This window comes from Lontra canadensis, unplaced genomic scaffold, assembly GCF_010015895.1.
Source record: "Lontra canadensis isolate GAN:19392208 unplaced genomic scaffold, GSC_riverotter_1.0 scaffold29, whole genome shotgun sequence".
NCBI lineage: Eukaryota > Metazoa > Chordata > Mammalia > Carnivora > Mustelidae > Lontra > Lontra canadensis.
In genome coordinates this window covers 10,938,621-10,952,424 of record NW_022631023.1, presented here as the reverse complement: position 1 = coordinate 10,952,424, position 13,804 = coordinate 10,938,621, and the positions used below count along the sequence as shown (strand labels likewise).

The window sequence follows — 13,804 nt, the reverse complement described above, 5'->3', positions numbered from 1 at the left end:
AATCTATCTAGTCAACGTTTACCAAATATTTTAGCAGTTAAAGTGAAACCATATTAACCCATACATAGAAACTAAGGCAGGGAGATTCTGCCTGTGAATTCTACACATCGGTTAAGTAACAAAATACAGGCGGTGTAGAAATTACAATCAGGAAGATAATTAAAGAAAATTATCCTGGTCCAAAACACAGCTTCAGCGGAGTTGTCAAGAGAGTAGACCAAAGTCCAGTTGGGAGGAATGTGCCGTGACTCATGTCCTCTGCCTTGGTGCACCACACACGCCTCCCCTCCCAGACAACGACGGCTCATGGCTTTAACCTTAAAAGACAAGTATGAAATCTTAAACACAGAGAACAGAGAGAGAAAGACAAATAGGAATTTCTGTCCTGATGCCGTGCTGGGTGGGGGTAGATCCCCGTAAAGGTAAGAGAAACGGTGCCATGGCTGTCAGCGCGGGCATGAAGCGAGCCGAGAAATCTGGCTGTTGGAAGACACCGTAGCTGGACACTTTGTCCGCAGAGTCTGACAGCCGCACGGGTCACTCACTCCAAGAGACTCAAGACTGGAGGCTGATAAAAAAGCATTAACGAAAAGGTAGATTTCTTTAAAAGAGGAAGGTTAATGGTTTAAGGTGGAACGAACCAGTAAACTAAATGATTTGTTTTAGGGACTGTAAAGTATACTATGTCTTCCCTTGGTGGATTTATGTTCCATAAAAGGGTAGTGATATCCACAGTGAGCACTTGACTGTGACCCAGGCACTATTCTAGACCACATGGTGGTTATTCACCAGTTCAATCCTCTGGAATTGCCCTGATTTTGCTGATGGCTCTAGACATTTGAGCAAGCTGGGCGCTCTAGGGTCTGATGATACTCACGTAGTCATTTTTTAAAAACTCTTTGTAAGTAAGGAGGACCAGATCTTTATTTTTTCCTCACTGTAAGTGAAATTTACTCCATGATGTGGCATACTCCTCAACAGTTCTTTTCCATGATTTGCTCAGTTCTACCTGGACCACTTTCTGTGACTCTGATTTTTCTCTTCTTTTACACCATTGCAGACGAGTTCGCTCTGGCAGTGGTGTATCTGTCATCAGCTCTACGGCAGCAGATCAGAGGTTACCCGAGGAACCAGTTTTAGAAGATGAACAGCAGCAACTAGAAAAGAAATTACCTGGTAAGGCTGTCTTTATATCATATTAGAGATGTGCTACCTCTGAGGCAACAGTGGAGGTAAAAATACATTTAGCTTCTGACATTCTTGCTGTGTTCCTTTAGGTCACCTTAGTCTGAAAGCAGACGCTCTTGATATGCTTTTGGATTTGAATATATGTAGAGAAAATAAGAACATTATGTACTTGGCTAATGCATCCTTGTTCATTTATTTATTTATTTATTTTAAGATTTTATTTCTTTATTTGACAGAGAGACACAGTGAGAGAGGGAACACAAGCAGGGGGAATGGGAGACGGAGCAGCAGGTTTCCCACTGAGCAGGGAGCCTGATGGGGGGCTCAATCCCAGGACCGTGGAATCATGACCTGAGCTGAAGGCAGACATTTAATGACTGAGCCACCCAGGCGCCTTCCCTTGTTCTAACTTTTAAATTAAAATCTGATTATTTACCACTAAACAAAAATTTCATAAATGTTATTTATAAAACGCTCAAAATTGGTACACCTTTATGGCGCTTGCTCAGTACGAGCAGTATAGAAATAGCATGTGAAATTGCCTACTGTTATTTTCTCCTATTGTTATAAGAGAATTGGAAACTCCTTAATGACAGAAAGCTATTTTAAATTTAATATGAATCTATTTTTAAAAATCCTCATTTATAATAATAAACCTATCACACTATTAAAATGTGCTAAGGTGGCTATGAATTATTAATGAGGAAATGATAATTGATACTAAGAAGCAAGTGAAATTTATTATGGGAGTCTCTTTATGTTAAATACTTTGTCAGTGTCATGTAGCTGCATTTAAAGTGCTCAGTGGTTAATTGACCTGCTCAGGACACTAGCTCTTCCAGTTTCCTCTTTCAACTAAATCAGCTTTTGTTCACTGATAAACTTCTTATCGAAAATGTCTTTGGGGGCACCTGGGTGGCTCAATGGGTTAAGAATCTGCCTTCAGCTCAGGTCATGATCTCGGAGTCCTGGGATCGAGCCCTGCAATGGGTTCCCTGATTAGCAGAGTCTGCTTCTCCTTCTCCACCCCTCCCGCTGCTTGTGCCCCCTCTCTCTCCATCTTAAATAAATAAATAAAATCTTGAAGGAAAGAGGGAGATGTCCTCGGTAGCTCAGTTGGTTGAGCGTCCAACTCTGGGTTTTGGCTCAGGTCGTGATCTCATGGGTCGTGGGACTGAACCTGTTCTCAGTGGGGAGTTTGCTTGAGATTCTCTCCCTCTGCCCCTCCTACTGCTTGCATTCTCTCTCTCTCTTTCTCTTTCTCAAAAACAGTCTTTAAAGAAAATGTTCTTTATGAAAAGCTATGTGTTGAGTACAGTGAAGAATTTAAATGTTAAGAACGTGGTCCATACCCTCTAGAAGGTTATAATATGATTGAGGATTTAGGGCATCCGTAGAAACAATCATCAAAGCAGTATATAAGTGCAGTAAATCCCCAAGGACAGATTTACAGATACATAGCAGAGTTTACTTAATAGATCTTAATAGATCTTAGTAGATCTCTATGGAGGAGCTCACAGTTGTTTTGAGACTGGAGATGAATAGAGTCATTACAAGTGGAATGGAATAATATTTTGGGAAGATAATAATGGGAATGAATGGGAATGAAGTCTCATAGGCAAATAAGGACAGGAATCCTTTGAATTTGTGATTTTCTTTTCCTTTTGGTGGTAGACGTTCGTGTAGAGTTCTGAACAGGAAGTGATGTCAGCAGAGATTTTTGTTTGTTCATTCCTTCTTTCAGTGGCCTTGTATTATTTGCCTTTTATGGAGCAGAAATAGGGCCAGATATGTGTAGGGACTTTCAGGTATTTTTTTAATTGAGGTAAATTTCACATAACAGGAAATTGATCATTAAAACGTACGTAATTCATTGGCTTAGTTTGGGCTGCCATAATAAAATACAGTAGTTTGGGTGGCTTGAATAGAAGAAATGAATTTCTCACACTTCTGAAGGCCATTAAGTCTGAGATCGAGTGCCATCCAGTTTGGTTCCTGGTGAGGCTCTCTTTCTGGCATGCAGATGGCGGCCGCCTTTTATGTCCTCCTATCCCTTTTCCTTGGTGTGTGTACATGGGGAGAGGGAAGTAGAGCTATTTCTCTCTTCCTCTTTCTGGTATCCATCCACACTGTAGCATGTATCATTACGTCATTCTTTTCTGTACTTGAGGGGGTTTTCAGTTTTAAGGTAGGATGGATGCTGCCTCTTCCGCGGTCACTAAAGGAGCAAAAAGGACAAGAAAACCGGAATTCACTTGCTCGGTTTGATCTCTAATCCATGATGGTAACATGTGAAGAACGCCTTTCTAAAGCAGTGGAGGCCAAGCTGAGAATGTGGGGAGAAGCCAAGAAAGGATGCTCACAGCTACAGATCTTAAGACAATGGGTGAGGTGACAGTTCTTGAAATAGAGAACAATGGGAATGGCGAGCGGCACAGGCGGGCCATGAGAGCTTCTCTTGTCTGGGGTTGGTTCCAAGAAGCATGTGAGAGAAACACGAAATTGAATAGACACCGCTGAAAACATAAGGGACATGGAGGTTGGGATTTTTTTTTTTTAAATATTTTATTTATTTACTTACTTATTTTGAGAGGGAGAGAACGTGCTTGCATGCGGGGGTGCATGCGTGAGCTGAGGGGTGCAGTGAGTGGTGCAGAGGGAGAGAGACAATCCCAAGGAGACTCGCGCTGAGCATGGAGCCTGAGACAGGTCTTGACCCCGTGACCCTGAGATCATGACCTGAGCCGAAATCAAGAGTCGGATGCTCAACGGACTGTGTCACCCAGGGGCCCCGGGATTTTTTTTTCCCCTTTAGAAGGAAAATAAAATGGTTGTAAACAGTATGCTAGCTAGGATTAGAGAAAAAAATGATTGGCTGGGAAGTAAGGCTAAAATTCATAATTGGTGTTCTCAAAGAAGGAAACTGAATAATGGATTAGAAAAAATTTACTGAATGTGACCCCCATATTGATGAGTACACAGATCTTCATTATGAAACACGGGATACTCACCGTCCTGCCTCTCCTTTCAGAAATCATCTTATTTGTTAAAATAGAAGACACATCAGCACAGTTACCAACTAAGAGGAGAGGGGAGGGAGGGGTGAGGGGGGTCAGTTGCTCAATCAAGGTGGTGGCGGAGGGAAAGCCTAGAGTAACAGGGAGGGAAGGAGGTTGGTGGTGATGCAGAGTGGCTGTTTTAGAAAGATTCAAAGTGGGGGAGGGGAGAGTATGTTAGCAAAGAATTCAGGATTTTTTAAAACTGAGCTAAAATTGGTATATAGTAATAGTTTCAGGTGTACAACATAATTCAATATTGTGCACACTATAAAGTGATCACTACAGTTAAGTCTAGTGTCACCATCTGTCACCATACAGTTGACTGCCTTCACCCTCTCCGCCCACCCTCAAACTCCCTTTCTCTTTGATAACCTCCATTCTATTTCCATATCTGAGTTCTGTTTTTTAGATTCCATACGTAAGTGAAATCATGGGGTATATATCTTTGTCTGTTAGACTTAAACTTCACTTAGCATAATACCCTCAACGTCCATCTGTATTGTCGCAAATGGCCAAGATTTCCTTCTTTTTGATGGCTGAGTAATAAGGTATGTACGTATGTACCATATCTGCTTTATCCAGCCAGCCATCGAGTCATACTTAGGTTGTTTCCATCTCTTGGCTGCTGTAAACAGTGCTATATTGGTGTCTTTTCGAATTAATAGGTTGATTTTCTTCGGGTAAATATCCAGAAGTAGAATAGGTGGTAGGTGGGTCATAGGGCAGCTTTTGTTTGTTTGTTTAATTTTTTGAGGGGCTTCTATACTGTTTTTCTGTGGGGGCTGCACCAGTTCACATTCCTAACTGTGGGAGGGTACGCTTTTCTCCACAGTCGCTCCATCCCTTGTTATTTCTTAATCTTTTTGGTGAAGTCATTCCGACAGGTGTGAAATGACATCTCATCGTGGTTTTGATTTGCATTTGCCTGACGATGAGTAAGAGCATCTTTTCGCGTGCCTGTTGGCCATCCGTGTGGCCTCTTGGCAAAACTGTCTGTTCAGATCCTCTGCCCACTTATTTGTTTGTTTTTACAGTTTATTTCAGTAATCTCTCATCCTGTGTGGGGCTTGAACTCATGACCCATAGACCAAGAATCACGTGATTCTCTGAGCCAGCCGGGCACCCCAACCTCTGCCCATTTTTAAATCAGATTATTTTTTGTTGACTTGTGTGAGGTTTTTAAAAAAATTATTTTGGATATTAGCCTGCTTTCAGATACATGATTTGCAAATTTCTTCTGTTCAAAAGGTTGCCTTTTCATTTTGTTCATGGTTTCCTTTGCTGTGCACGAGCTTTATAGTTTGATGTAAACCCTGTGTGTTTGTTTTTACTTTCATTGTTACTGCCTTTGGAGTCCATTCCAAAAAGCAGTGTTCCATGAGCACTGTCAGTGAGTTCCCTGCCTATGTTTTCTTCCAGGAGTTTTATGGTTTAGGTCTAACATTCACATCTGTAATCTGTATTGAGCTCATTTTTGTATCTGGTGTGAGAAGAAAGTGGTCTAGTGTCATTCTCTTGCATGTGGTAGATGTCAGCACCCTTTATTGGCAAAGACTTTTCTTTCCACATTGTATATTCATTCTTACCTTGTTTGTTGTAAATTAATTGACCATTTAAGCATGGGCTTGTTTCTGGGCTGTCTCTTGGGATCCATTGATCTGTATCTGCTTTTATGCCAATAATACTGTTTTGATTGCTATAGCTTTGCAGTGTAGTTTGAAATCAGGGAGCGTGGTAGCTCTAGGTTTCTTCTTCTTTCTCTCAAGACTGCTTTGGCAATTTGTGGTCCTTTGTGGTTCCATATAAATTTTAGAATTATTTTAGTTCTGTGAAAAGTGCCATTGGACTGATAGGAACTGCACTGAATTTATAGCTTGCTTTGGTTAAGTGAGGACATTTTAACAATATTAATTCTTCCAGTCCAGTTCTGACTATGGAAAACTTTTCAATTTAATCATGTCTTCAGTTTCTTTCATCAGCGTCTTACAGTTTCCATTGTGCAGGTCTTTCCCCATCTTCAATAAATTTATTCCTAGGTATTCTTCGTGACACCACTGTAAGTGGGATTGGTTTCTTAATTTCTCCTTCTGATAGTTCCTTATGAATGTCCAGAAATGCAACCAGTTTCTGTATATTGATTTTGTATCCTGCAGTTTTACTGAATTATTTGTTGTGAAAGTTTCCTGGTGTCAAAAAAAACAAAAGCTTGTTGGCGTCGTCCTAGGGATCCTCCGGGAGGCACAGGCAGGGCGGGAGGCTCAGGGGGCTCTGGTTGGCGTTTCCACTACTCCTCCCGGATGTGCCTGAATTTTCCTTTGAAAACAGTATGTTGCAAATTGTGACTTCTGGACGTTTTCGTGTTTCTCGTTTGCAAGTCACCTTCGAAGATAAGAAGCGTGAGAATTTCGAACGTGGCAATCTGGAGCTGGAGAAGCGCAGACAGGCGCTCTTGGAGCAGCAGCGCAAGGAGCAGGAGCGCCTGGCGCAGCTGGAGCGCGCCGAGCAGGAGCGCAAAGAGCGGGAGCGCCAGGAGCAGGAGCGCAAGCGGCAGCTGGAGCTGGAGAAGCAGCTGGAAAAGCAGCGGGAACTAGAGCGTCAGAGAGAGGAGGAGAGGAGGAAAGAAATCGAGAGACGAGAGGTGAGCCGCCACGGAGCCTACAATGAGCGCATGTGTTCTTGCTCCCCTTCTTCCTTAATTAGTCACATAATCGATTAATACCGTCCAGAGCAATTTTCCTTACCCCAAAAAGAAATTTCTTTCCCATATGGCAGTTACTCCCCATCCCCCTCTCCTCCTGGCCCCCGGCAGCCACGAATTTCCTTCCTGTCTCTGTGGGTTTGCTCCCGATGGACATTTCGCAGACATGGAATCACACACTAGGTGACTTTTGTGTCTCGTTTCCACCCAGCGTGTTTTCGGGTCCCAAGCTGTAGCAGGAGTCGGTACGTTATTCCTTCTTACGACGGAATAATACTCCATCACGTAGATGGACCACATTATATTTATCCATTCATCAGCTGATGGCTGTTCGACTTCTTTTCAGCTTTGTTGACTGATACGAGTAATGTTGCTGAGAACATTCACGGTCAAGCTTCGGATAATGCAGTCTCGTAACAAACCACTGATGTTAGTTAAGAATTTCTCAGACTTTCTTTCTCTACATTTATATGTGTATGTAGAAATATTAAAGGTTATATAGTGGAAATGTTGGGGGTTTCGTGCAATTTTTTTTTAACCCCTGTAATGGGATCACACTAATGATTCTGTGCCCTTTTTTTCCCACTTTAAAAATATATGTGTGGGAAATCTTCAGTATATTTGATGGAAGACCTCATAAATTTGGGGCCATACCTGGATAGGGGCTAAGCCATTCTTTCTCTGAATTTCCAGTTTTAGAATATTGCTACAGAAGCACTGTCATGATTCTTTTGTGTGAATGAAATCTGTCTTACATATGGAAGATTTTTCTTTATGAAAACACAATACTTTGGTTTCATCTCCTGTTGTTGCTTCAGATAACTTAGAGCAGTAAGCCTTATTCAGGGAGACACACACAGATACTAATACCATTTTAATTTCCAGAATGGACAGCCTAAAAGTAGACCACTTTTCCTTTCTCAGTGTTTTGCTTTGTTTTGTATTTTTAAGACACTTCAGTGTATTTATTCAGAATTACTTAATGGTCATTTACCATGTGCCAGGCATCGATAGTCCCCAGAGTAATTGTAGAAAAGTACTTCAGTGTCCTCAGGCCCAAAGGGTGGTTGGAGGACAGGTATATAAGAAGCAGTAACAATGGGGCACCTGGGTGGCTCAGTGGGTTAAAGCCTCTGCCTTAGGCTTAGGTCATGATCTCAGGGTCCTGGGATTGAGCCCCGAATTGGACTCTCTGCTCAGCAGGGAGCCTGCTTCCACCTCTTTCTCTGCCTGCCTCTCTGCCTGCTTGTGATCTCTGTGTCAAATAAATAAATAGAATCTTTAAAAAAAAAATTAAAAAAGAAGCAGTAACAATGAACAGTGACAGTGACTGGTGGGGGCACCTGGGTGGCTCAGTCGGTTAAGCATCTGCCCTAGGCTCAGGTAATGATCTCAGGGTCCTGGTGTTGAGCCCTGAGGTTGGGAGTCTGCTCTTCTCCCTCCGTCCTTTGTTCCTCCCCCTGCTCTTGCACGCTGTCTCTCAAAAAAAAAAAAAAAAAAAATCTTTAATAAAAAAGAAAAAAAGAGTGCCAGGTGCTCTGGACATGTTTACCTAGCGGCCATCAGAGTCCCCTTTAAAGAGAATGGTCATTGCCGTAGAAATTATGGAAGCTTCTATGGTAAAAAGAAAATGGACGATTATGGGGGTAGGGGATCAATAAATTTTAAAACTTGAGATGAGTAGTTTCTCATTTGATAAAAGTAAGTTTTTGCTTTGGGGGTTAGTTTTTGTTTTTGTTTTTTGTTCTAGGGGTTTTATTGTGACTTTACTAGACTAAAGACATTTTTCAGCTCTTTATGAGTCAGTGAATGAGGAAGAACAGTTTTTTATTACTTCAGACATTCTTAAAGGCGTAAATAATCGAATTCCAATGATGACATGAATCCTGCCTGTCCTCATCTAACTATAATAGCTTTTCTAAATATTCTCTTCTTGCTAGAGAAGGAATACTGTATTTGTGTAAATTTGGTTTTGCTCTTTTGTAATAGAAGTTTTTGCAATGTGTAACATTTTATCCCTAAATGAAAAGACTTCCTGGGTGTTATATTTATTAAGAGACATTGTATCATGTCAGGACTAAAAAACTACTAAGTTGTCTGTTCGTACATGCCACAGGCTGCAAAGCGAGAACTTGAAAGGCAACGACAACTTGAATGGGAACGGAATCGAAGACAAGAACTACTCAATCAAAGGAACAAAGAGCAAGAGGACATAGTTGTACTGAAAGCGAAGAAAAAGACTCTGGAATTTGAATTAGAAGCTCTAGTGAGTCAAGTTTGATTATGCTTTGGGAATACAGTTGAGCCTTGAACGACACGGGGCTTATGGGCACAGATTCCATGCAGTCAGAACACTGTGTATAATTTTCAACTCCCCTAAAACCTAGCTGCTAGTAGCCTACTGTGGACCAGAAGCCTTACTGATAACATAAACAGTTAATTGACACATACTTCGTATGTTACATGTATCATATACTGTATTCTTACAGTAAATAAGTTAGAGGTAAGAAAATGTTAATACATTCATAAAGAAGCGAACATACATTTCAGGACTGTACTGTTACTTATTGAAAAAAATCCAGGTTGAAGTGGACCCATGTAGTTCAGACTTGTGTTGTTCAAGGGTCATCTGTTAACCCTGAACCGTTAAAAGTGGTAAGAATAATTACTATTTTTCATTTGTTAAAGAATGATAAAAAGCATCAACTAGAAGGAAAACTTCAAGACATCCGGTGTCGACTGACCACTCAAAGGCAAGAAATTGAGAGTACAAACAAATCCAGAGAGTTGAGAATTGCTGAAATCACACACCTACAGCAACAATTACAGGTGAGAAAATACACCCACTAAATGCTTTTAGGGTTTACAAGCCCTGCTTTTCCTCTCTTTTCATTTCACTCATTCATTCCTACAAGCATCCAGCATCTACCATGTACTAGGTGCTGGGAAGCGAAGATGAAGTAGACAGGAGTCTAAAAAGTAGGCTGTTGAGGAAACAAACTCAACACAATGTTTGCTGAGCCCTGCTGTGTGCCAGCCAGGGGCTCTCGGAGGCACTGAGGGTCCAGCAGTGAACAGGAGAGTCAAGACCTCACCTTCATGGAGCTTACCTTCTATTTGTAGGGCAGACGGACAGTACCAAAAGAAGTCAAGTGTGTCCTCTATTAGCATATGAAAAGTGCTCCAGAGAGTGAATAGGAAAAGAGTTCTGTGAAGGAGGAGGGTAGTAGGGTTTTTTTTAAGATTTTATTTTTAAGTAATCTTGACACCCAACATAGGCCTTGAACTCATAACCCTGAGAACAAGAGTTGCACACTCCACTGACTAAGCCAGCCAATACAGCCTGAGGGCAGTATTTTTTACTTTTTTTTTAGGATTTATTTATGATGTATTCATTCATTCATTCATTTAGGGGTGGGAACAGAGGGAAAGAATCTCATCTCAAGCAGACTCCCCACTGAGTGTGGCACCTGACATGGGGCTCGATCTCATGACCCTGAGATCATGACCTAAGCTGAAACCATGAGTTTTGGACGCTCAGCAGACTGAGCCCCCAGGTGCCCCATCCAGCGCAGTATTTTGTATTAGGTGGTGAGGACAGGCTTCTCCATGAGGGTCCCATCTGAGCAAAGACTTGAAAGAGAAATAGCTAAGTCTTGCGGCTGTCTGGCAGTGCAAGCTGAGGGCGGGGAGACAGCAATGTGAGCGTTGTGACCTTGTACCCCATGTTCAGGATGTGTTCATAGCAAGGAGACCACTGTGGTTGCAGCTGACGGGATGGATTATGTAGGACCTGTGTTTTGCTCATGCAACTGGCTTTACTGGGATCGTGACAGTATAAGGAGGTGCAGTTCAGTAGTCTAGGGGCAGTACTAGGGTCGGACAGATGGTGAAGAGTGGGGAACGTAATGGAATGCCATACACAGTTCTACTTTCATTTTATTATGTATCCAGTGGTGACCACCACGTCGCCATAATATCACCTGGCTTAGTTTCACTTGTTGAGCTGGAAAGGGGTAGGGGAGGCATCAGATTCATGTAGGTACCATTCCTGCATGTAGCTGAGCATTTTTGAAGTTTGTGATTTTTCTCAGCCTGTTGATGGGGAGATTCGTCCATATTTCTGAGCAAATTAGTAGTTTGTTCCTTTTTATCACGGCGTAGTATTTTCCCTCTTTAGCCGTTCACCTGTTGATTGACATTTAGGTTCTTTCCAGTTGGAGACTTTTGTGTATAAGACTACAGTGAGTATTTAATTACAAGTCTTGATGTGGAAATACGTTTTCTTTCTGTTGGTTTAATTTTAGGAGTGCCATTAATGTGTCATATAAATATATGGTTAACCGTATAGGGAACTGTCAGACTGTTCCCAGGTGGTCGTACCATTTTACCCTCTCCCCAGCAGTGTGTGAGTGCTTCAGTACCGTGTGAATAGAAGTGGTAAGAGGCTTGGTTTTAAGGGGGAACCAATCAATTTCTGACCATTAAGTATGATGTGAGCTATAGATTTTTTTTAGATGCCCTTTATCCCGTTAGGGATTTTTCTCCTGTTCCTTTTTTGCTGAAGGTTTTTTAAACCATGAATGGGTGTTGAGTTGGGTCATAATTTTCTTTTTCTGCATCTACTGAGATATTTACATGTTTTTCCTCTTTATTTTGTTCATATGGTGATTTACGTTGATTGAAATTTGAATGTTAAGCCAACCTTCCATTCCTGAGATAAGCCATACTTGGTCATGGTGTGTTACCATTTAAAAAAATAATTACTTGATTCAGTATGCTATTATTAAATATCTTTTAATTTAAATTCTTGAAAGATACTGGTTTATAGTTTTCTTGTAATGTCCTTATCATGTTTTGGTATCAGGGTAATAAACAAGAAAATAGTTGGAGAGTATTCCTTCCTCCTCCATTTTCTAAAAATGTTTGTGTTGAAATGGTGTTTTTCCTTTAAATTTTCATTCGTCAGTAAAGCCGTCTGGGCCTGAAGTTTTTTTTGTGGTAGGATTTTAATAGCAAAATGTAGTTAATAGATATAGGGGTGTTCAGATTTTCTGTTCCTTTTTGAGTCTGATGATTTGTATCTTTCAGTGAATTTTTTCTTTTCATCTAAATTGTCAAATTTATTTGTATAGAGTTGTTTACAATATTCTGTTAATTCTTTGCAAGTCTGTAGTATCTGTAGTGATGTCACTTCTTTTATTCCTGATCGTGGGAATTTGTATCTTCTTTCACCCTTCAACTTTTCCTCCTCTTTCCCTTCCTCTCCTTTCCCCTCCTCCTCTTCTCCATCAATTCTACCTAGAAGTTTATTGATTTCATTGATTTTATTTTTTAAATAAGCTTTTGGTTGTATTGATTTTTATCTGTGGTATATCTGTTTTGTGTTTCATTCATACTCTATTATTTCCTTCCATCTACTTATTTTGGGTTTAATTTGCTTTTTCTTAGCTTCATAAAAAGGAAGCTTATATTATTGAATATGGACCTTTTCTCATTTCTGATATAAACATTTTATTAAGGTATATATTTCCTTCTAAGCATTGTCATAGCCATATTACCCAACTTTTTAATGTGTTTTCGTATCCATTCAGTTCAAAATCATTTTCTTGGTCATTTCTTCTTTGATGGATTATTTAGAATTATGCTAGTTAGTTTCCAGATATTTTGTTTGTTTTCCAGATATCTTGCTGATTTCTGATTATGTGATAAGCTGTGAGCATACTCTGTATGATTTCAATTCTTTTTAATCTTTTTAAGTTTACTGAGATGTATTTTATGGCTTAGTATATGATTGTGTTGGTGAATATTTTATGTGCACTTGTAAAGAATATGTACTCTGTTATAGTTGGGCGGAGTGCCTCATAAACATTAATCAGAGCAAATTGATTCGTGGTGTTTTTTGTATTTTCTGTGTCCTTCCTGATTTTGTGACCTCTTCCAGCTGCTGCAAGAGGATATTGAAGGCCCTATCATTATAAATTTTTCCTTTTTCCTTCGAGTTCTGTCAGTTATTGCTTCCTGTACTTTGAAGTCCTAATCAATTTGAGATATTAAGATAATGACTTATACTGTAAATAGTATCAGAAGTTCACTGCTAGAAATTGTTCGAACATACTAAAAAGTGCGTGTACATTTTAAAAGGCTATTGTTCTATACGGTAACTTTTTATATGTCTTTCATTAACTATGAGAAATTTCATAAAATATTCTCTTGGAAAATTTAAGAATGAAGGCCATGTGTTTATTTATTATCCCACTGAATGCCCTGTGACCAAACAGATTTTTCATTATATTTGATTGACACTAGTATGTTCACTTATTGACAATAAAATACAAATTAGGGTTCCTAAAAAAGTAGTGAAGTGAAAAATAATACATGGTTTGAAGACGGCCAGGTGTATCATAGGCCATGAGATACTGGTTCCCTTCCTTACTGTTACTCGCGGATGAGTCAGGTAGCCCTTCCTGTTGGTTTAGGACATATTTTAGAAATTTGGGTTGACATTTAAGAGTGATGTTTATATAAGTTAAATAGTCTCAGTGATCTGAGCAAGGTTTTATCTTGATGTGTCATTGTCTTGGTATAGGAAAGAAACTTTGGGATTGGGTAAGAGATCTTCCCTAAATATGTAAATTAATGAGGGGGGGGAATAGGAGGAGCTCAGCTGGCTGGGCTTTTTGGGGGAAACAGTGTGAATTGTGTATTCTGTTTTGTCCAGATTGGGGGGAAACGAGTGTGGATTATTCATAAGAGAAGATGCTTCCAGATCCTCTCTGTTGAGCTCTCTCTCTCTCCAACTCAGAATTGTGGTACACAAAGATTTATTGCATACGAGCCAGTCTGTCCCTAAGGATGG

The 13,804-nt window shown here is 40.3% G+C and overlaps 1 protein-coding gene across 5 annotated transcripts in view; it reads left to right on the top strand.

Annotated features, from left to right (window-relative positions):
* The window catches only part of ITSN1 (intersectin 1), a 213,539-nt gene that overhangs the window by 107,127 nt on the left and 92,608 nt on the right, over positions 1 to 13,804 (top strand). For all 5 annotated transcript variants that reach the window (XM_032865391.1, XM_032865389.1, XM_032865390.1 and 2 more), the window contains exons 11-14: positions 1,061 to 1,176; positions 6,623 to 6,885; positions 9,062 to 9,211; positions 9,634 to 9,774. In XM_032865391.1, coding sequence (XP_032721282.1) covers positions 1,061 to 1,176; positions 6,623 to 6,885; positions 9,062 to 9,211; positions 9,634 to 9,774 — 670 coding nt within the window. The remainder of the gene's footprint in view (positions 1 to 1,060; positions 1,177 to 6,622; positions 6,886 to 9,061; positions 9,212 to 9,633; positions 9,775 to 13,804) is intronic.